The sequence below is a fragment of the Lissotriton vulgaris genome, chromosome 5, assembly GCF_964263255.1.
Source record: "Lissotriton vulgaris chromosome 5, aLisVul1.2, whole genome shotgun sequence".
Lineage (NCBI taxonomy): Eukaryota > Metazoa > Chordata > Amphibia > Caudata > Salamandridae > Lissotriton > Lissotriton vulgaris.
The window spans coordinates 1,272,529,837-1,272,552,499 of NC_141693.1; the positions used below are offsets into that span (position 1 = coordinate 1,272,529,837).

Genomic DNA, 22,663 nt, shown 5'->3' on the forward strand with positions numbered 1-22,663 from the left:
TAGATTTATTTCAGACCTGCTATCTTTGGGAGACTCGGATCCTGAGTTTTCTGACTGGTGCTCTGCATGATTTCGGCTAAATGAGATACTAATCTAAAAATACTGGAATGCTGTTATTAATGCCATCTTAAAACGGTATTTGTTTAAACATTGGTGACTACCGTAGCTGAGCTCAGGCCAAGATAGCACTAGTGGTTGGTAGCATCTGATGAAGTACTTGAACCCAATTTCCGAGGATGCCTGCTGGCTCCTCCATTACCAGCCTTAACACTTCTGACTCAACTGCTAGTGTGCTGCAATGAGAATGGACTACAGAAGCATGGGATGATGGACTGGAGACCAATGCTAGTACTCTGCCTAGCCAAAGATGACCATTACAAAGATCAGATTATCTCAACTGCACCAGCACAGGGATTGATAGGTAAGAGCTTGACTATTTTGCAGTATGACTTGCTTACGATGCTCCTCCATATCTCATTCTCATGAGTGGGTTTGCTATTTGTGTACCAGTCATGAAGTAATACTTAGTGGTAAGCCCTGAGTGGAGCCCTGGAAAAACCCTTGCGGACCACAAACTTTGCATCAGACCACTTTTTTCCATGCCCTCTTTGTTAACCCTATGGTTGAACCATCTTGATTTTCGATGTACCCTGCTGTGGAAATTGGTTGGCATAAAAGTGTTGAACACACATCTGTGCATTTTTGAACGTGTGCATCGGAAGTATTTACGTCCAGTGATTTTCATAAACATTGCTCTCATAGATGTAGTAATCTTTGGGCTGTATCCAATAACCACGCAGATGCCTTTACCACATGTGGCAAGTATAATCAAGGTAAGTAAAACACACTGCACATACACACACCACACATATATACACACACACACATGAAAAAACAAAGCTTACAGGGACGTTCTAGTTAGGCTCACATTTTAAATGTACAGAACCATAGAAATTCAGCGGTTATATGGTTAATTCAAGTGACTTTAACTCGTGCTCCAAGGTAACTATAAATCGTGCCCTCGCCGTGCACTGTTAGTTATCCCAGATATTACATCACTCATGACATCTATGACATTTTTGATATTATCACTAACATTTTTGATGTTATCACTGCAGAAAAACTGGTGGATTATAGTTACCTTAGGGCATGAGATATAGTTACTTGAATTAACTGTAACTATAACAACTGAATTTCTATGGTTTTGTTTGTTTAAAATGTGAGCCTAACTGTAATGTCACTCTAACCTTTGTTCTTTTTCAGGGAATTTCTATGTTTTAAAAAAAATGTAAAGTACTTATAATTACTTTACGTTAATACAAACTCCGTCATGCACAGACTTTGGCTGTGCGCAGTGGGGTTAGCCTGCCGCCAACACCCTATAACCAGCCAAACCTGTGCCATGCACGGGGGGGGGGGGGTTTAGAATAAAAGTGTGTTTCCCATGTTAATTTCCATGGAGACTTTAGACGCGCCTGCAGCCCGAACTGCTGGACTTTATTACACCAAATTTAGTAGAAAGTGAGCTTTTAGTCAGTAGTTTGTGAGATATCAAAGGAAAGCCACATTTGTATATCTGGGCTGAGCCAAAGCACAGATCTCCTGGTGAGATCTGATTGGCTGTCAGCATTTCAGCCAGAAAGTGATTGCAACCATCTTGGGACCAATAAACATGATAGCACCCAATTGAAACGCATTGTAGTGAATGGCAGGTTGTTAGGGTCACTAAAAGGAGAACGTATAAAGAGTGATGTCTGATTTTAGTTATAATATAAATCATTTGTTGAGGAGGTGATTGTACCCTGTGAAAAAGCCTTCGGCTGTGATCTCATGAATTATGTCTGAGAGAAAACAGTTTTTTCATGATTTTCCCACATAGGTTATGAAAGGTGTTCCAAAAGCTAACATGGTAGCATATTTTCTGTAGATTCTTACATATCTTTTTCAGCCATATGAGAATGAAGTCTGACATTCTTGGTAAAACATGTACTTCCAACAGTAGCAGCCTGTCAGTCGATTCCCTTGTGTTCTACTACAGCCTCTCACAGTGTTCTGAAGAACAACTAGAGCTCTAAAAGTCTTACTTATGACAAACAAATGGCACACCTTAAGCCATCTTGATTAAATCAAACTGGTAAAACTTAAAATGTTTCATTGGAAAAGGAAGAATATGAGGGTGTTGGTTTTGTCGTAGAAATTATGCTTAGTGCTCTAGAAGGAAAAATTAGGACACGTTTTAAGTTAGTTCTCAAAGATCTTCTAATTCATTAAAACATTCTGACGTGTAGACTGAAACATTCAACCAGCAGCAGACTGTAGTAAACTGTTAATCACCAGGGAGTTAACTGGCAATGTTCTAAAGAGCAACTAGTGGTACCATTCTGAGTTCATGCCAAAGTGTGGACATCTCAAATGACATCATCCAGTGACTGTGAGAGTTTTTAAAAGGTTTGTGTTAAATATAAATAAACCAAGATATATTGGTGAATCAGTGGGTGTATGAGTGCCTGTATGGATGATTCAATGGGTGCGTGACTATCTGTATAGGTGAGTGATTAGGTGTCTCACTGAATGTATGGGTGAGTGACTGGTTGTGTGAATGTCTGTATTAGTCCGTCAGTGTCTAAATGACTGTATGGGTGTGTGAGTGAGTACATGGTGAGTGATTGGATGTCTGAGTACCTGTATGGTTGTCTGAGTGTCTGTGTGGGTGGGTTAAATAGTGTGTGACTGCCTGTATGAATGAGAGAGAGGGTGAGTCAGTGGCTGTATGGGTTAATACGTTCATGTGTGAGGGTTTGAATGGGTGAGTATGTGTATGGCTGTGTGGTTGAGTAAGTGGATGTGGCAGTGGCATATGGGTGAGTAACTGGGTATGTGAAAGGCAGTATAGGGGATTGGTGGGGTATATGACTGACTGTATGGGTGAGTGAATGTGAGAGTGACTATATGGGTGAGTGTGTTCTTGTGTCAGTGACTGTATAGGTGATTGAGTATGTGTTAGTATATGTATAAGTGAGTGGGTGTGTTAGTATATGTATGGGTGAATAATTGGTTGTGGGATTGACTCGATGGTTGAGTGGCAAGGTGTTTCAGTTGCAACACAGACCCAAAACAAACGGAACTTGTTATTAACCCTAAATCAGGACACCCTTGTGCAAAGCTTCCAGCAAAAAGAAAGCCAAAATTGGAGGACTCTTATCATATCCCTTTAAAGAGAAAGAGTATAGCTGCTAACACTTTTCCACCACTTCTTTCACCTCCTTCACCTTCTCCACCTATTGATCCTAATTTGCTCATAACACCCACAAATTCCCCTCAGCCACAATCTCCAGATTATCAAGATGATGAGGAGGGAGATCAAGATGGGGACACACATGGGGATGTGCCACAAGACAATGCTCCAGACCAATGGGCCAACTATAACATTGATCCCAATAATGATAACGACCCAGACCTATACCCATTTAAGCCTTCTCCAAATGACAACGTTTGGTTCATTGAACTGCTTAACAGAGCTGCACAGTACCATGGAGTACAGCGTCATAAGGAGCCCCATGAGGAAGATTTGTTATTTGAGACGCTAAGTGCATCGCAAAAGACTACACATACACTACCTATGCTCAAAGGTATGTTAAAACATGTAGATGAGGTATTCGAAGATCCAGTGCGAACCATCCTTCTCACACCTAGAGTTAACAAAAAATATAAAGCTGCACCTACAGACCCTATTTATATCAGGGGTCAGGTTCGATTAGATTCTTTAGTGGTATCAAATGTTCGTAAATTAACTAATTCTCAAACAATAGGAGACGCCCACCCTCCTGATGAAGAATATAAATTAATAGATGTCTCAGTCAAAAGAGTAGTATCGTAATCAGCCAATTATTGGCACATACCTAATACACAAGCACTCTTAGCAAGGTATGACAGAGCTCATTATGATGAGCTATAGCAGCTAATCCAACATTTGCCTGACAAGCACAAAACTAAAGCTCATGACCCCATCCAGTAAGGGAAGCTTATTTCCAACACTTCAATCAGGTGTGCCTTAGACGCGGCAGACACTGCTTCATACGTTAAGAACACCAGCGTCCTACTTAGATGTCACGCATGGCTAAGTGTATCAGGGTTTAAACCGGAGGTTCAAGCTTCCATTTTAAGTTTACCTTTTAACCCCTCCCCTGCTGATGACGGAACCGCTCTGTCATCAGCTACAGTTGAGCTGTGCTGATGACGGAGCGGTTCCGTCATGGCCCAGCCGCCGCGCCTGCGCGGCGCTGATTTCGCGCCTGCGCGGGCATTCTAATGAGCGGGGCGGGTCATGACGGAACCGCTCCGTCACCAGCATAGCTCAACCGCGGCTGGTGACAGAGCGGCTCCGTCACCAGCATGCGGCCGCCGCGCGGCCTCCCCGCCCCTTTAGCTCTGCGGCGTAATAGCCGCCGCAGCGAAGGGGTTAACAAGGAACATTTATTTGGCCCTACAGTTGACACTTCATTAAAATAAATTAAGAAAGACACTGAAGTAGCCGAATCTATGGGAGCACTGCAGACACCATCAAACCGTGGTTCCTTTCGGCGGGACTTTTACTGGGGAGGCTCAAAGACCATACCTGCGGATGGGTCCTCTACCTCATATAAAGGCACTAGTCAATTCCCCTTTACCAGAGGTTATTTTCGAGGTGGATTTCGGGGAAACAATGGCAAAGGAAGGACCCATATAGTCACACTCACATTCACTCACCCATACAGTCCGTCATATACCCCACCAATCCCCTATACTGCCTTTCACATACCCAGTTACTCACCCATATGCCACTGCCACATCCACTTACTCAACCACACAGCCATACACATACTCACCCATTCAACCCCTCACACATGAACGTATTAACCCATACAGCCACTGACTCACCCTCTCTCTCATTCATACAGGCAGTCACACACTATTTACACCCCATACTTCCCCAGCCACAAAAAAAATTGACTTTCCTCCCCTTCCCCCAATCATTCAACACCTGTAAGGAGACGTCCTACTCCATTTCTCCCAGTCTGGAATATCATCACATCAAATGAATGGGTTTTACAATTTATCCAATCTGGTTATTGCCTGGAGCTTACCAACAACCCTCCAAATATTCTACCATAAAAACACAAACTATCTCCTGAACATATACACCTACTCAAACAAGAGGTTCAATCTCTTCTGGATAGAAGAGCTATAGAGCCCGTCCCATTACAATATCAAGGGACAGGTGTATACTCGCTTTACTTTCTAATTTCCAAAAAGGATGGTTCTTTTAGACCTATATTCGACCTCAGAGAATTAAACCTATACATTCATTCAGATCACTTCCATATGGTCACTCTCCAACTGGTGCTTCCTCTGTTAGAATAAGGCGATTTAAATGTCCACTCTGGACTTAAAGGATGCCTACTTGAATTTCTCAATACATTCCTCTCAGTGGGAAGACATTACCAGTTCAAAGTGCTCCCATTGGAGTCACCACTGCTCCCAGAATATTCACCAACTCCATGGCAGTAGTCGCTGCACAACTGCGAAGACAACATGTTCAGGTCTTCCTATATCTAGACGACTGGCTCAACATAGCCAGCTCTCTCACAAAGTGCCTACAGCACACTCATAAAGAACACTACACTTAATACAAACCTTGGGTTCACAGTAAATCTGTTGAAGCCCCACCTTCAACCCTCCAAGACACAAACTTACTTGAGGGCCACTCTAGATGCACAAAAAGCTCTAGCCTGCCCCAATCCAGCCAGAATCCACAGTATTCAGGTTCTCTTTTTCCAAATTTCAACCCAACCACTCATTACCAGCTCGGGTATTCATTCAGCTACTAGGAAAGATGGCATCTTGCATCATGATACTTCCGTATGCAAGACTTCAAATGTGTCCCCTTCAGGAATGTTTAGCCTGTCAGTGGAATCTGTCTCGGGGTCGGTTGACAGATCTAGTGTTGGTGGACGGCCGCACTCATCGCTCTCTGCAAAGGGTGACCTTTCATTGACCCAGTTCCACAGACGGTGCTAACGGACACATCACTCGATGGTTGGGGAGTGTAGGAAAGTGGCTCTATATATACTACTATACAATTTCAAACACAATGCAACATTGAGCTCAATGGGAATTTCTAGTTAAATGCAATTAGTTACTTTGTAGATTACTTTTCTAACCACCGTACTGGATCCTAGATTCAGTCCCGGGACATGAGCTGTAAACAGTTAAGTAAAAACGTTTTGGTTAAAGTAGTGATTGTTAAGGAATATTATTTTATTTTAAAAGTTGACACTTAAAAACTTTTTCAGTTGAAATTACCAATGTTCTCCTATGGAAGGAAATTCAATTTGTGATAAAGTATTTTCACGTTACTTTTGTAATCCAGTGCTGGGCTCCTAGGTTCTCTATCTAAAACAGACAAGTAATTACGTTTTTATCGTTGGGACGATTTTTAGAGAATATTTGTAAGTTTCAAAAATCGACACTTTTTCAGCATACTGCAGGCAATGATATCCTATGGAAGGAAATTCAAGTTACTGGTAAGTACGATTAGAATTGCTTTTCAGGGTCAGTACTGGGCTCAAACATGCAGCCCTGAGGTCTCTCCTAATAACAGGTGGGTAAATCGGAATTCGTAGTTCGGCTGATTTTAGATGAATATTTTAAAGTTCCAAAACTCCACACTTGGAAGAATTTCCAAGTGAAACCAGTCAATGTCCGCCTATGGAAGAAAAGTGAGTTATCGGCTTTTAGGTAAGTACTTGACTGGCAGAGTTAAGGTTCTAGGCATAGACTCAGGGGACTCCCAGGGTCAGGTAGGTACAGTTGGTTCACCCTCAGCGGCAGAGGGGCAGCTGGGTGCAGAGGTAGTTAGGCCCAATGTTATCCAGTGAGAGGCAGGGGGCCTTCGGTTGGTGGCTGCTGGCTAGCAGGCCACGCGGCTGTGGGATCTGGGCTCCTGGTCACTTGCTCAGGGCAAATGGGGAAGTAGGATAGGACAAAGGTTGCACTGCCAGGGGCACTCGGGCGGCTGGGTTCAGGGTGCATTTTAGCCTTGTGGCGCTCTGGGACGTAGAATCTTCTGGAGCGACCAACACTTTGAGGGGGAAGTTGGGATCTTGGAAGGTAGGTAGGCACCCCGGAGTTGGGCACAGGAGGCCGGGGGCGCCGGGTGCAGGGGTGTCCTTGGACATCGGGAAAATCTTACCTTCTGCTGGTCACGGTTTGGAGGGGTCCCTGGTTCTGAGTCTGCTGGCATATTCTGGTGCAGAGCGGGCTGCATTTGCGGTTCCTGGCTGGCACCAGGGGTATTGATGTTTGAGCAGAGCCACAACATGTGGTATTCCCAGTCTCTGAGGGTCAAGGCAGGCAGGTCCTCCGGGGTTTTTGAGGTTGCTGTCCGCCGGAGAAGCCGGGATTTAGCAGGAGCACATTCAAGGATCAACAGGCCTGTAGGGCTGGGGCCAAGTTAGTTGGTGTCATCCTCTTGTTAGCAGCTATACGGCAGGTCTTCTTCTTGGTCTTCTTTCTTGTTTCGAAATCGAGATCTGAGGAAGGATGGTTCAGGGTGCCCCTAAATACTAACTTTAAGGGCGTTACAGGTAGAGAAAGGGCAGGGACCAATAGATCCCTGTCCTGGGGTGAGTACACCCCCTATCCTGCTCCTCTCCTGTGGGAGAGGGGCAGGAGCCTATCTCTGATTGGGCAGAGCATCTTCAAGATGGCTGGGCCCGGAGTTGTGCTTCACCTCGCCTCTCCCACCTGAGGGGTGGAGTTGGCACAGGCTAGCAAACCCCCTTCCTGACATAGGGTTTCCCGCCAGTCTTCCCGCCAGAGTGGGGGGTCAGAACTTTTGGGGGCCAGTTGCTGGGTACAGCAAGTGGCCTGGAGAAGCTCACAAAGGCGGCATGCTTTTGAAGCTTCCCCCTGGGAGACCTAGCACCTCACCCAGGATGTGTATTGTTGCAGGCCCAGGAGAGCGGGGGGCTCTCCACCCAGCTGTCCAGTAACATGTCTGCTGTGTGGCAGCCTAGGTAGCCTCTCAGACCAGACGATTTAGTGCAGTGCCCCCTCAGTGAATCTTCAATGGACTCCCATCCCATCAATCTCTACCCAGCTTTCGTTTTTCTGTAAAGTAATTCTAAATCTAATTTCTGAAAACATTCCAAAATGCAGCCATCTTTTGCTGATGGTTGCATGCACCACGAAGGTATGACTGCATACATTTCCTCTCATCTCAATGTTACCAGTAGAGGATTGTGGTACTATAGTGTCTTGTTTAGGTGTTCATTGCCTATGACTAATATTTGTTCTGAACACGACTGTGCCAAATTAGTATACAGGCCCTAGAGGTACAATTACATCAGTGCTCCCATCTATTGTGGTGAAGCACTCCCCATGTGTCTATCAGGTTCCAGTTTTTGAACCATGTTCTATAAGTGTTCACCTTTGTATCTATCAATCAATCATGGTAACTGTATTCCTCCACTTCAAGTGGCATAAAAGTATACTAGAATAATCAGTCAATAACATTAAAAACATATAAAATATGAAGTCACATGAGGGTGTGTAAAGCCACATTATAAACTGCGGATTACAAATAGAATAAATAAAAACATAAAAACAATAATTCATTTATGTCATTACTCCTGTTATACATACACTCAAAAATTTTAAATAGATTTTCTCCTTAAAGCAGACAACCGAAATGATGCTGCACAGTAACAGACGAAAGGGTTTTGTAATAGTTGGAGATAATTGAACACTGGGCGACATGGTCTAAAGGGAAGTTTACTTACAAGTATTTCTTTTCCTTTCCAATGCACAAAACGTGCAGAAAAATTGAAAGTGCAGGTTATTCTGTGCAGATTGTGCGTCACATAGACAAAGTGGCAGTGCGTCAACAGAGTATGCTTTAGCAGGGTAGCCTAACATTAATGGAATATATTTCAGCTGGAATCCTAACAAGACAAATAGATGCTGAGGATTAAAGACAAATGTCAGATATGAATACGTAGTGTTGTCTATACTAGGTGTTAAGGAATATTGCTTAAACATGCTCTGTTGCAGTTCCTTACCCAACCTTCTCTACTCAATCTATCCAATAACAGGCCTTTCAGTTCTTTTCTAGATATTGTTATGCATGAGGTGGGATCCTTAAACATATTTCCAAGGGCAATTAGTTCCAAATTTGACACGATTTATTTTAGCCATCACATTTTTGATACACCATCTAGGTTCAAGCAGTCTTTTACAATATCTCTAGTTAGACTCAGTGTTTTTTACCTCCGGATTGAGTACCACATTAAAATTGGGGCCATGGAGATTTCTTCAGTAATATAGGGGAGGCTAAGTTCAGAATGACAGTTAAATGATGAGCAGGACTGTGAAAGACAGCCCAGTCTCTTTAAAAAAACGTGTTTGATACTTTGGATTTTAGGAGCTTCCATTACACCCCACACAGCTGCTCCATAAGTAGTGACTGAAACTACCTTTACATGATAAATCTTTTTTATAGTATCAATTGGCTTCAATCCAAGTTTTATTTATAAACTCCAATGCTTTTTCGATTTGCAACCTTCCATTAGTCGCAATACTTTGCCAATTACTTTCCTTATCAAATCTAACCCCTAAATAGTTGAAAGTGTCCACGACCTCAAGATTCCTTTCTTCTGCATAAAATCTTGGATATTTCTTATGCTTTGAACCTACCACAAGAACGAAGAACTTGGATTAATTGACTTTTAGTGCTAAATTCCCCATAAAGCTTGTATACCCGACTATGAGTCTTTGCTATTGGCAGTTTGTGCCAGCAGTACTGCGCCATCTACATTGAGGAGTATGGGGACTGCAGATGAGATGACAAACGGGAAAATCACCAAGGTTGATTCTGTGGCATTGCTGTACAGGGTAAATAAGAAAGGGTCCAGAACGCAACCCTCTCTGACACCACGGGTAATACTAAAATGTCTTGTGCACTTACCTTCTCTACCATATCGGATCCTGGCGGTAGGGTCAGGATACATTTCATGGATAAAGTTATTAATTGTAATATCCGCTCCCATTTCTTCCATAATTCCCCACAGCTTAGCATGAACGACACAATCAAATGCGGGTGGCAGGTCCATAAAGGCCGTATAGAGATGGCTAACCTTAGCCGCCTTATATTTAGCGATAATCTGGTTTAAATTTAAGCACTGGTCAATTGTTCCCTTTCCTATCCTAAAACCATATTGAGAGGGAATACTTATATTCCTTTCAGCAGCCCATTCCGCCAATCTGTTTAACTGTTGCCTACCCATTAGCTTGGCTGTAGTATCCAATAAGGAAATGGGTCTATAGTTTATTGGATTAGCCTTATCCCCTGTTTTTATAAATAGGAATAATGATAGTCTTTTTCCGAGAAGGTAGAATGACTGTATGTATTATTTCACTAAAAACAATTGTGAGTAGGGGGGGCCACAATTCTTGATTATCTTGGAAGTTGGCTCTCGGAACTCCATCAAGGCCTGGTGCTTTCAATTTACTATACTGTTTCAGAGCACCCTTCATTTCGTCTAGAGCACTTATACTAAATGGTATGAGAGCTTCCATAGTGGGTGCTGGTAAGCTATTTACAAGGTAGATGTCTATCCAGATTTTCCAAATACAGTATTGGAATGGGCCACCCAAGCATCCTGCATGACATATGTTTCTAAACGAATATCTGTATCTTCTTTTAAGAAGAAAGCATTGATCATAGCTCAGACATCTTTACTGTCTCTCGTTACTACTGAGCTTTGTAATTTCTCAATGCCCTCAGTCTTGCTTATCTCGCATATTTATATGTCTTGCGAAGTGATCTCACCAAGATAATATCTCGTAGAGTAGATCGTAGAGCCACATGAAGGGATCTTAGGGATTTGGAGCAGGTATCATCAAACCACCATATTTTCCTGTGATTATAATGCGTTTGTAGTAGTAGGAAACCCAGTTGAAGATGGATCTTTTCTCTCCTTCAAGAGGTCTACTGTACAATTAAAGTCTCCTCTCTATATGGCTGGCTCTTGTGCATTATCTACTAATTGCCTCCTCACCATATCGAAGAATCTTACTTGATGTGCGCTAGCTGTATATGCTCACTATATCATATTGTCTAGTATGATTGTGTAGTTATAAAACTAAAGAGGATTGTCAGGCCTATCCATATAAAACTGTCTCCGGCATACTTACAGTATTTAATAGAGCACAATTGGAAACTCAGTGTCCACTTCTTCTCCATTTTAGCTCCAATAAGATGTGTTTCCTGTAGAAAAGCAATACGTGTTTCCCGCCTCTGATTACATTTGTTATCTTTTGTGGTGACCATGTCCCAGGTGTTCCACATGAGGACCTTGAATTTCATATTCTGTTACAAGCAATGTTTTTTTTAGGTTTTAAGCGTATTTAGGTCCTCTAGATCCTAGTCCCCACACCCACGTTTGTATTGTCTTTTAACTCTTCCTTCCCCCACTTCCCCCCTGTACATAAGTTTACTTTACTTGTATATATTACTTATTGGCTGCAGTGTGCAGCTGCCGTGTTAATGTCAAAACTGAAAAATACATACTATAAAGGAAGCAGAGAGAGCAAGTAAAGCGGTGAAGTAAAATTAAAAGGTCCATCTTTTCAGCAGTGGAAGAATACCATTCATCCAATCAAAATACTGTGGCCCGAAATGCTCCATTGACCGGAAAATATTATGATGGGACCAAAACCATCATATTAGGAGCAGAGAACAGAGATAGACAAGAAAGCCATTAAATTATGAACAAGGGGTCGACCCAAACCCACTCGAAGTCTATATTTGATACAATATTTTTTCTTGCCACATTCTGTAGATAGACTAGACCGAAAATTATAAAAAAGATATACTACAGTTTGAGGCTTTTCAAATCAAAGACATTATGCATCAGTGTACTTTATTCATGATTGTACTTGCATAATTTCATTATCTCTGGTACCCCACTTGCAATTGTTCCCAAAAAACCCTGAGGCTCCAAGAAAACTAAACAGCATTCCTTTGCCCAAACACAGCTTATCTATGAATGGTATCATGATCATGTCTGAAAATCAGGAAAAATGTGGATTAATATAATTGTTGAGTGCCTCACACTCTCTGTTGTATTACATTTATTTATGGTTATTCTTTTCTTCTAGCAAGGTATAACCCCAAAATGTAATTAAATCCTATTGTCCACCTTCATAGGAATTACAACTGGCCACTTCATTTGTTCTTTGTCAATTACACAAAGTCTGAGTCTTATGCCCTACTATTTGATTTTCTTTTCAAGAATGTAGCCCTCTTCTTGACTGGGCAGTTTGCTGTGACTGCAACTATTGCCGATAACTTTTCTATTTTCTTCTGTCTCCCCAGTGGTCACGTAGGTATCCTGTTCCTTATGCACCTCTGAAAGGTCATTTTTGGGGAATTGGAACCTGGTATTGTGGTCTCCGTTGGACACTGTATATTGTACAGTGTCCTCTCCTGCTGCTCTGTTGTTGGTAAAGAGAAAGGTTCCTTGGTGTTTACCACTGTGATAGAGGCAATCTGCTTCATTCATGCTATGTTTCTGTAATTCTGTCTAAAGACAGTGGTCCCTTGACAAGAATTAATGAGAGCAAACAATAAATATAGACCCAACTGGTACTATATTTTACAGCTGTCCAGACGGACAGGTGTTTTTAATATATAGTTGCTTAAATATACACAAAATACAGCAAGAAAGAAATAAAGTGGGACACAAGCCTGTATCCAACTTAGTGGGTAGGAAGTACAACACAAAACAAAAAGGTTCAGGCAGAGTAAATTGTTTGTATGAGACGCATTTTGGTAGGACAAACACATTTTAGTGGAGACACCATTACACATAATAAGTATTAAATAAAGAGGTGTATATGGCGTACAACGAGTGAACAGTGTTTCGATCCTTACAAAAGATATAGGATCATCATCAGGACATTAACAATGATATGCCCATATACATTTTGCCTAGATCCGGGTCCGAGTGACTAGGAGGAGGTATGTTTCAGGCGAAGGCCGAGTTGAAGTCCAGGCCAAGTACAAGGTGAGTAAAGGATGCAGATGGCCGTGGTCTGTGCAGTTGGATGCTGGGTCAGGGTGGACCTAATAAAGGCTGTACCAGCTAAAAGAAGGCTTTTGAAATGTTTGCGCTGCGGTCTCGAAATCAGAGTGGCCTATTGCAGTGGGTTGCTATATATCAGGGACGGCAAGCCGGTAACCTGTGAGCCGCGTCCTCGGTCTCTAGTGACAAGGAATGGAGTCGAACCCAATCTGTGAACAACCACTGTTACAGTATGTCTTGCCTGTCTGGATCGGGGATATGAAGTGATCTGTTTTTGTAATTCAGCAGGCTCGCCGCCAACGATCTGAGTGTCTAGACTGGTGGAGGAAGTCATATAGGAACTCTTTGCGTTCAAATTATGGAGAAAGTTTGAAAGACCCGTAGTTGCCACCTCGGCGAGCAACCATTTCTCCAATTCGAGGTCCATGATTTATCCTGCTGCCTTCAATGCAAATCTTGTTTCTTCTCAATCACCCTTTAGTTATTTAATATCTTCATCTCTGTATTCCAAGAAATGCTCCAGTTTTGTTATGTTAGCATTATGATTCTGAACATTTGCTGTTTTGGTCATTAGTGAATGTACTTCATCTTCGGTTTCCTTCACTTATTTGGAGATTTTGTTTTGGTTTACTCTTCGGATGTTCCTTTCAAACTAAACAGAGTCAATTTTTATTTTTGTTGTGTTCTTGATTAGTGCTAGGATATCATCAAGTGTATCAAGTAATTTATCCTTTTCTGTACTAAGAGTACTCTTGTTGATCTGATATTATTAGTGTTTTATTGTTAGGGGCTGTGTGGTTCACTTTGTGTAGTCTAAGTGAATTAGGCGTTCGCATTCTATCATTGGTATCCCCATATTCTGACTGTTTCACAAGACAGGATCTCTCAAATGGGCAGCCTGTATTTTGGGTTGTCTAACCACAGTCACCAAAAAGGAGCGCTCAGGTTCTCACAGAATATTCGCTTGCTGGAACATTCTTTTATTGCCCAACATCTAGTGGAATGACATCAACCTATCGGGTCAGTTTAACAGTCTCTTACCATTTGGTGTATGGGAGACTCAGTTCATCTTTGGCTCCCTGTCCATTATTCAAGACTTGCTATGTTGCAAAGGTTCTACATGAGACCCATAATGGGCTCATGGCTGTGATCACTTGATGCCCCGCAGCTGGAGAGATGGTGGTCTGATACTCTCTCGTGCGTTGCTCTGTTCAGACTGCAGGGTACTTAAGCAGTGTTGATCTCTGCCTAGAGGAGCGAAGCCACACTGGCAGCAAGCACACAGAACCACCGCAGCTCTCCCTTACTGCTGCACCCCACAGCTCACATACATCTACCTATGTCCCTGCAAGTAAAGATATCAGGAGGCATTCCGCATACCAGATCACAATGACCACACTTGTATGCTAACAGGCCTTCGCTCTCAGTCATTGCTTCTCTTGCCTCCTCTGCAAGCATTTGCGACTGCCAGATATAACGTTTTTGGCTTAAGGAATAATCAAAGATAGCAGGCACGGAGGCACAAACTTTATCTTTCGATTTCAGAACATTAATTACAAGATAACCACCATGCTTGCACAAACAGTTTGAGGGTTGGGAGGGGTGCACCATGAGCATATTGGCAGATAGCAGTGTGCCATTACCAGACCTTTCATAAAAGAGAAAGTAAATGAAGTGGAGGCTGAAGGGTGATCATGAGCGAGTGATTTGGTAGCAGTGTGCAGTTGCTGGAGTCACGTAGAAACGAAAACATACATAATAGAGGGGAAGCGGAGAGAATGAGGAAAGCAGAGTAATAACATAAAAAAAGAAATCCCCTAAATTTACAAGTGAAAGAATGCCACTCATTAAAAACACGATGGCCCAAATGCTTCTTTGACGGGAAAATCTAATAATAGGACCGAAAGCCATTTTATAAGGAGCAGGGAACAGTGAAATAAAGCCATTGAGAAGGGGTGGCTCCAAAGCCTACTCTAATTCTGTATTTGATACAATAGTTTGTTTGCCACTGTGTGTGTATAGACTAGATCTAAAAGTACAAAAATATACACTACAGTTTTAGTCTCTTCAAAACAAAGACAGGATTTTGTTTTCTGTGTTCTGTAATTTATATTTTCAGTAATAAAACATTTATAAAGAAGAAAAGTGCTGGAAAATAGCTTTTTTGGAGTTTGCAGTTTTTTTTATAAAGTAAGTAAACCAAAGTGTTGCTTTTGCAGGTTCCGCTTATAGCTGCCTTGAGGCAGCTACTGGGAGAGCTCTGCTCCGCCAACACATGGATACTTCTGGAGAGGATCACCCTCTAAACAAGCTGAGAGTGAAGATTGAACCAGGTCAGTTCATGTCACATCTATTTAATCAATTCCTGCATCTGTAGCCTTCTTAATGTTCGACATTTGGATTATACAAAGAAAGACCACAAGAGTTTCATGCTCCTTACCAATGTGGCGTGTGGACGACAGCGAGTAATTGACAGTAAATAATGCAGCAAATTGTATTTCTGGGTCAATTGCTATAAAGGAAGTACAGTTGTGTTCGAGGCATGTGGGCTGCTGAATTCATATCTGTGCATAGATCGCCGCCTAGTGTTGGGTCCGGATGATTGCACATTGTTGTCCTGGTAAAGTCTTCGAAGTATCACGAGATAGGTGGCTCCTTCCCCGGACTACAGTGCGCATGGGCATCCTCTCCATCCTCAGATTGTTTTTTTCCGCCATTGGGTTTGGATGTACTTTTCTTTACTCAAGTTCGGAAACTTTCTAAAGCCCTAAAGGCCTTCGGGGTCGTCGGTATTGTTTCGATTGGTGCTGAGTTCTTGTTCCAGTTTTCTTGAGCAGGACGTCAAAGAGCCGCATGGCCTTTTCGACACTGGAGGCCTGATCGTCGATGGAACGGAGCCCGTTCAAACAATGCCCCCTCTGTAACTCTAAGTACCCTCACATCGATGTACACCCGGTGTGCAACAAGTGCTTATCACCGGAGCACGACGAGAACAACTGTCTAGCTTGTGCTCGATTCAGGTCGAAGAAGACTCTTAGACTCCGACGCGCAGTGAGGAAAACTATGTCGAAGCCAGCGCCCGACCCGGTGAATATCTTCGATGAAGACGACGATGATGTCGTCGACACAGAGGATCCCGAACAGCAGTCCGATCCCGGTTCGGAGCATGGTTCCGACTATTATGAAGAAGATGAAGACAACGTTGAATATGAAAACGTCGTCGAGGTAAGGGACGACGTATCCCCCATCGGAGCCGTTGATGACGACTCGAGCGATGAAACAGGCCCAACAGTGGGTACGGGGCCCGAAACAGACACTCAAAGACTTTCAAAGCCTCATTTCGAGGCATCGCCAGAAGGCCTTAGCCGAGAAAATGAACAACATTCTATAGCCCCGCGTCAAGGCCCGGCTAAGAAAACATCACATGAGCCATCGGTTCCACTACTCAAAACGAAACCGAAAGCTATCGAGCCAATAACAAAACCGTAATTGCTGAAACCACTCCTCGGGTCGAAAACCTCAAACCCATCGGAGTCGACTAAGAAATCAAGTGTCGACGACCCTGCGGGGTCGAAAGTAATGAGTGTCAAACTGAAGATGGGGGCGCTCAAGTCCGCCATTAAAACCAAGCACGTCGAACCGAAGAAGTCGACGTCGATGGACACCGACACAAATAAGGGACTAGAGTCTCGGAAGGGTCTCGATCCGAAGCATCAGGTCAACAGACCACAGCTTATCAAAGGCCTCGAGTCGAAAGTCAAAAGCGCCTCGAAGGACGTTGAGTCAAGGCAGAAGAGTGCGCCTCCGACGCCACAAGCACCAAAGTCGGCGCACACCCAAAAAATTATTGGCGAAAAGGCAAAGTCGGTCGGGCCTGCATCGACGCCGGCGCTGAAGAAGGTCAGTCTGTCTAAAGACACTATGCTACCGGTAAAATTCGGACTACCACCGACTGCGCGCCCCAAGGTGCTTGATCCAAAACCTGGGGTCGAAACCCCCAAACAGGTGTCATTGGGAAAAAGGAGTCATCCTATGGAAGAGGACGTCATGTACCAAGAGCCCTCATATGATGACCAGTCCAAGTTACATATCGACTCAGAATCTGGTAAACTTACTATTTATCAGAGGAAAATCAGATCAGAAAATACTTTGGAATCGTACAAAATTCCACTCAAATAGAAAAGGGATTCTGCAACATCGCCTGTCCTTTTTGAGACTGTGAGGTACTATGGCCAGGACACTTCGGCATACTCACCCACACCCATTACTGAGGATATGGGGTATGAGGATGATGAACAATATAATTACCCTGTGGACACGGACCAGGATGACCAAACTCAAGCCTAGACAGACCGTGCTGACCAGGGGGAATCAGAGACCATTCCTGATACTCCCTCTTATCCTGTGAAAACTTCACCAACAGAAGATACAGCTGCGTTCAACGCTTTTTAAGGGCAGCAGTAAATCATGATGTGGACATGCATGCTGACCCAGTTGAAGAGGACTTCCTCTTTGACACTTTCTCCACTTCAGAGAAGTCTGTTAAAACTTTACCAATGCTAAAGGGTGTCCTTAAACACGCAGGGGACATTTTCGAGGAAACCACTAGAGCAAGGGTTATTAACCCCAGGATTGAAAGGAAATACAGACCGGCGCCTGTTGACCCTACATATATTAAGGTGCAGCTGCCGTTAGACTCTTTGGTGGTCTCAAATGCTCGTAAGCGCGCCAACTCACAAACTACGGGTGATGCTCCTCCTCCAGACAAAGAATCTAAAGTGCTAGAAGCTTCTGGGAAAAGGGTGGCTGCTCAAGCAGCTAATATCTGGAGGATTTCAAATACACAGGCCCTATTAGCCAGATACGATAGGGCTCACTATGACACTCTAGAGCAACTGCTACAACATTTGCCTGAGGCTTACAAGGAGGGAGCAGAGATGCTAATCCAGGAGGGTAAACTCATTTCCAACGCATCCATTAAGTGTGCGCTAGACGCAGCAGACACTGCAGCCAGGGCCATCAACACAAGCGTCATGCTCAGAAGGCATGCTTGGTTGCGCATCTCTGGATTCAAACCTGAGATTCAGACCACACTACTAAATCAGCCTGTAAACTCAGATTATCTTTTTGGTCCTGATGTGGACACAATCTTAGAAAAGATTAAAAAAGACACTGAGACAGCCAAGTCCCATGGGTGCCTTGCAATCCCAACAATTTAGAGGAGGTTCCTTTCATCGCTCCAGTAACAGAGGACCTACACGAGGCCAGGCATCACAACAAATTCCATACAATAAAGGGGGCACGCAAACTACCTACAATAAAAATAATAGAGATGGATACCTTGGCAACAGCAGCAAAAGGAGAGGACGGGTGAACAACAACACCAGATCCTCCGCCAATACTAAACAGTGACACCTTGTCACTGCCCCCGGACCATATAACACCGGTCGGGGGCGATTACAACAGTTCCTGCCAGTCTGGGAGAGCATTACCACAGACAGGTGGGTGAGACAACTTATTCAGTACGGCTATTGTCTAGAGCTAACTTCCACTCCACCCAACATACCCCCAAGACACTGTCCTATGTCAGCAGAGCACATAGACTTATTGCAGCAAGAAGTCATCAGCATGCTGCAAAAAGGGGCCATAGAACTCGTCCTTATACAGGAACAAGGTACAGGGGTATACTCGCTGTACTTCTTAATTCCCAAAAAGGACGGGTCTCTCAGGCCAATACTGGAACTCAGGCCCCTAAACCAATACATCTTGTCAGAACATTTTTACATGCTCACTTTACAGCAGGTTCTACCATTGCTCAGTCAGGGAGACTTCCTCGCAACACTAGACCTAAAAGACGCGTACTTCCACATACCAATACATCCTGCACACAGGAAGTATCTCAGGTTTACCATACAAAATCAGCACTACCAGTTCAAGGTACTACCTTTCGAGGTGACAACAGCCCCCAGGGTATTTACCAAGTGCCTAGCAACCGTAGTGGCGCACCTGAGGAGAAACCATGTCCATGTCTACCCCTATCTGGACGACTGGCTCATCCAAGCAAAGTCAGTCCAGCAATGTGCCAGCCACATGTCTCGCACTATTCACCTCCTGCGCAGCCTCGGTTTTTCATTAAACTACGCAAAGTCTCATCTCCAACCCGCTCACGTACAACAGTACCTAGGAGCGACGATAAACACTCTGGCAGCAAAAGGCACAGCCAAACTCAGCGAGAATCAACAGCATCCAATTATTGATTCAGAGATTCAGACCCCAACACTCGCTCCCAGCGCGGGTGTTAATGCAGTTGATAGGCATGATGGCCTCCTGCATCTTCATAGTCCCTCACGCGAGACTACACATGTGTCCGATCCAGGAGTGCTTAGCACGGCAGTGGAATCAGGCTCAAGGACAATTAAAAGACCTAGTGTTGGTGACCGGTCGCGCATACAACACTCTGCATTGGTGGAACCCACAAAACCTTTGCATGGGACGACCGTTCCAAGAGCCTGTACCACAAATCGTGCTGACAACAGACACATCTCTCCTGGGCTGGTCAGCGCATGTCCTCCATTACACAGTGCAGGGACTATGGACGACACAGCAAAGGAAGATGCACATCAACCTGCTGGAACTGATGGCAATCTTCATGGCAATGAAGGCGTTTAAGGTACATCTGTGCAACAAGGTCGTGTTGATCTGGACGCGCAACATGACTGCCATGTACTACATTCAGAAGCAGGGAGGGACACACTCTCCACAGTTGTTACATCTAGCGCAAAGCATGTGGAAGTGGGCCATTCAGAGGAACATCTTCCTCATGGCAGAACACCTCCCGGGCAGGGACAACCAGATGGCGGATCTGCTCAGCAGACACAGCCACCAGATGCATGAGTGGGAGATACATCCCTCAGTGCTACAACCGTACTTCCAGCAGTGGGGTCACCCAGAGATAGACCTGTTCGCCACAAGGGAAAACGCAAAATGCCAAAGCTTCGCCGCCAGGTTTCCACATCCACAGTCTCAGGGCAATGCAATATGGATTAACTGGTCAGGCAGGTTTGCGTACGCTTTTCCCCCAGCCCCGCTCATACCACTAGTGGCACGCAAACGGCGACAACACTTCATGACAGTCATCCTAGTTGCTCCAACGTGGGCGAGGCAACCCGTTCCTTTTTCCGTGGTGCCTCATCAAAGGCTGCGATTAACACCCAGTCTTTTAACGTAGAGCCATGGAGACATTCAGCACACAGATCCGCAACAGTTGAACCTTGCGATCTGGCTCCTGAAGTCGTCGAGTTTGGTTACCTGAACTTGCCTCCTGACTGTATGAGCATTATCAAGGAGGCAAGAAGACCTACAACCAGAGCTTGCTATGCGGCGAAGTGGAAACGATTTGTCATCTATTGTACCAATAATTACATAAATCCGCTAGATGCATCTACTCAAAACATCATATGTTCCTGTTTTATTTACATAGATGCAAATTAGCCTATAGCTCCATACGTATACACTTAGCTGCGGTGGCGGCTTATCTTCAGAACAGGCAACACCTTTCACTCTTCAGAGTACCTGCTATTAAAGCTTTTATGGAGGGACTCAAACGAGTGATTCCTCCAAGACACCCACCTTCACCTGTCTGGAACTTGAACGTGGTTCTAACCAGACTGATGGGACCACCTTTTGAACCTCTACACTCATGTGAGATACAGTTTGTAACGTGGAAAGTGGCTTTCCTAGTGGCGATTACATCACTTAGAAGGGTTAGTGAGCTACAAGCCCTGACTATTCAGGAGCCATTCATACAAATTCATGCAAATAGAGTAGTACTGCGTACCAACCCTAAATTTATGCCAAAGGTGGTATCCCAGTTTCACATCAATCAAACTATCGAACTGCCAGTGTTCTTCCCAAATCCAGATTCAGTGGCAGAAAGAGCTCTACATACACTGGACGTTAAAAGAGCTCTCCTGTACTATATAGACAGCACAAAACCTTTTAGAAAAACTACACAACTGTTTGTTGCCTTTTCACCACAGCATAAAGGCAACCCCATTTCAAAAGCAGGTATAGCCAGATGGATTATTAAGTGCATACAAATTTGTAATCAAAAAGCTAAACGCACGTTAACAGTTCCCCCAAGAGCGCATTCCACACGCAAGTTAGGGGCATCCATGGCTTTCCTGGGAAACATTCCTCTAGAAGACATATATGTAGAGCAGCCACATGGACTACCATACATACATTTACCAAACACTACTGCGTAGATGTACACTCCAAACAGCAAGCAGATGTAGGACAGGCTGTACTCAGGACTCTTTCAGGCTGCTGCAGCTGGCACGGGCAACCACTGCTAAGGGGGAGACTGCTATACATTCTATGCACAGATATGAATTCAGTAGCCCACATGCCTCGAACGGAATATGCTACTTACCAGTATGCATCTGTTCTTGGCATGTAGGGCTGCTGACATTCATATCGCCCTCCCTCCTCCCCGGTGCCTGTCGCAGCTGTAGCACTCAGAATTATTCTTAGCATGGACATCACTTACTGTATCATACTCCATCCCTGCCACAATGGCGAAAAACAATCTGAGGATGGAGAGGATGCCCATGCGCACTGTAGTCCGGGGGAGGAGCCACATATCTCGTGATACTTCGAAGACTCTTCCAGGACAACAATGTGCAATCATCCGGACCCAACACTAGGCGGCGATCTATGTACAGATATGAATGTCAGCAGCCCTACATGCCAAGAACAGATGCATACTGGTAAGTAGCATATTCCTTACTGAGAATAAAAGCACAAATCCTCTTTAACCAGGTAAGAAACTGTATGATAGAGGAAGCTCTTCCTGAAATTAACCAGGACTTATTTAACACTTACTTGTTTTAGCCTAACCAATTTGCCAATCTTGTGACTTGCCCATAAGGATGTAATGAATGTAAACTAAGGAGTTGCCTACTAAGTCACTGTCTTGCTCGTTGTTGATACAGTCTGTGTTGATAACTGCAATGGATCATTCATAATGAGAGAATATACATTGATGTATGAGTTTACAAATTTTTTCTCACACTGCCATTCTGCTCAGCTTCCTTCTTGACTACTTGGGAATTACCTACCAGTGAAGGTTTGACCACAGAAAATCTTTTCCCTACCTGTGTCACTTTAGGAACTCAAACAGGACCCTGGTGCAAATTTGCTGTTCGCATACCTCTACCTCGCCTTTCACCAGTCGTCTCTGCCAATTTCATTTCTGTATGTGCTAATTGATAAGATGTAGGAAGCTGCTTTTTGGTGCACTTCTCTTTTGTTCAGTACCTCTCTTTTTCCCCTGACATCCCATCCCTGAAAGAGCATTTACTTTTAAGGTGTTAGTAATTTCTTCAAGAAAAACCTTTGCTACTCTCTGACAGATATGCTTATTGGGATTGGCTTCAGCAATGCATCAATTGTGGTTGACAGTTGACTCTCAGATGACACACCAGTTGAGTCTGCGGAACATATGCCTGTGAGGTTCTGTATTGGTATTATAC

The 22,663-nt window shown here is 43.9% G+C and overlaps 1 protein-coding gene across 1 annotated transcript in view; it reads left to right on the plus strand.

The window, feature by feature from the left end:
- Positions 1-22,663, plus strand: part of RNPEP (arginyl aminopeptidase) — a 345,377-nt gene that overhangs the window by 106,971 nt on the left and 215,743 nt on the right. The window contains exon 6 of the mRNA XM_086923117.1: positions 15,347-15,460. Coding sequence (XP_086779243.1) covers positions 15,347-15,460 — 114 coding nt within the window. The remainder of the gene's footprint in view (positions 1-15,346; positions 15,461-22,663) is intronic.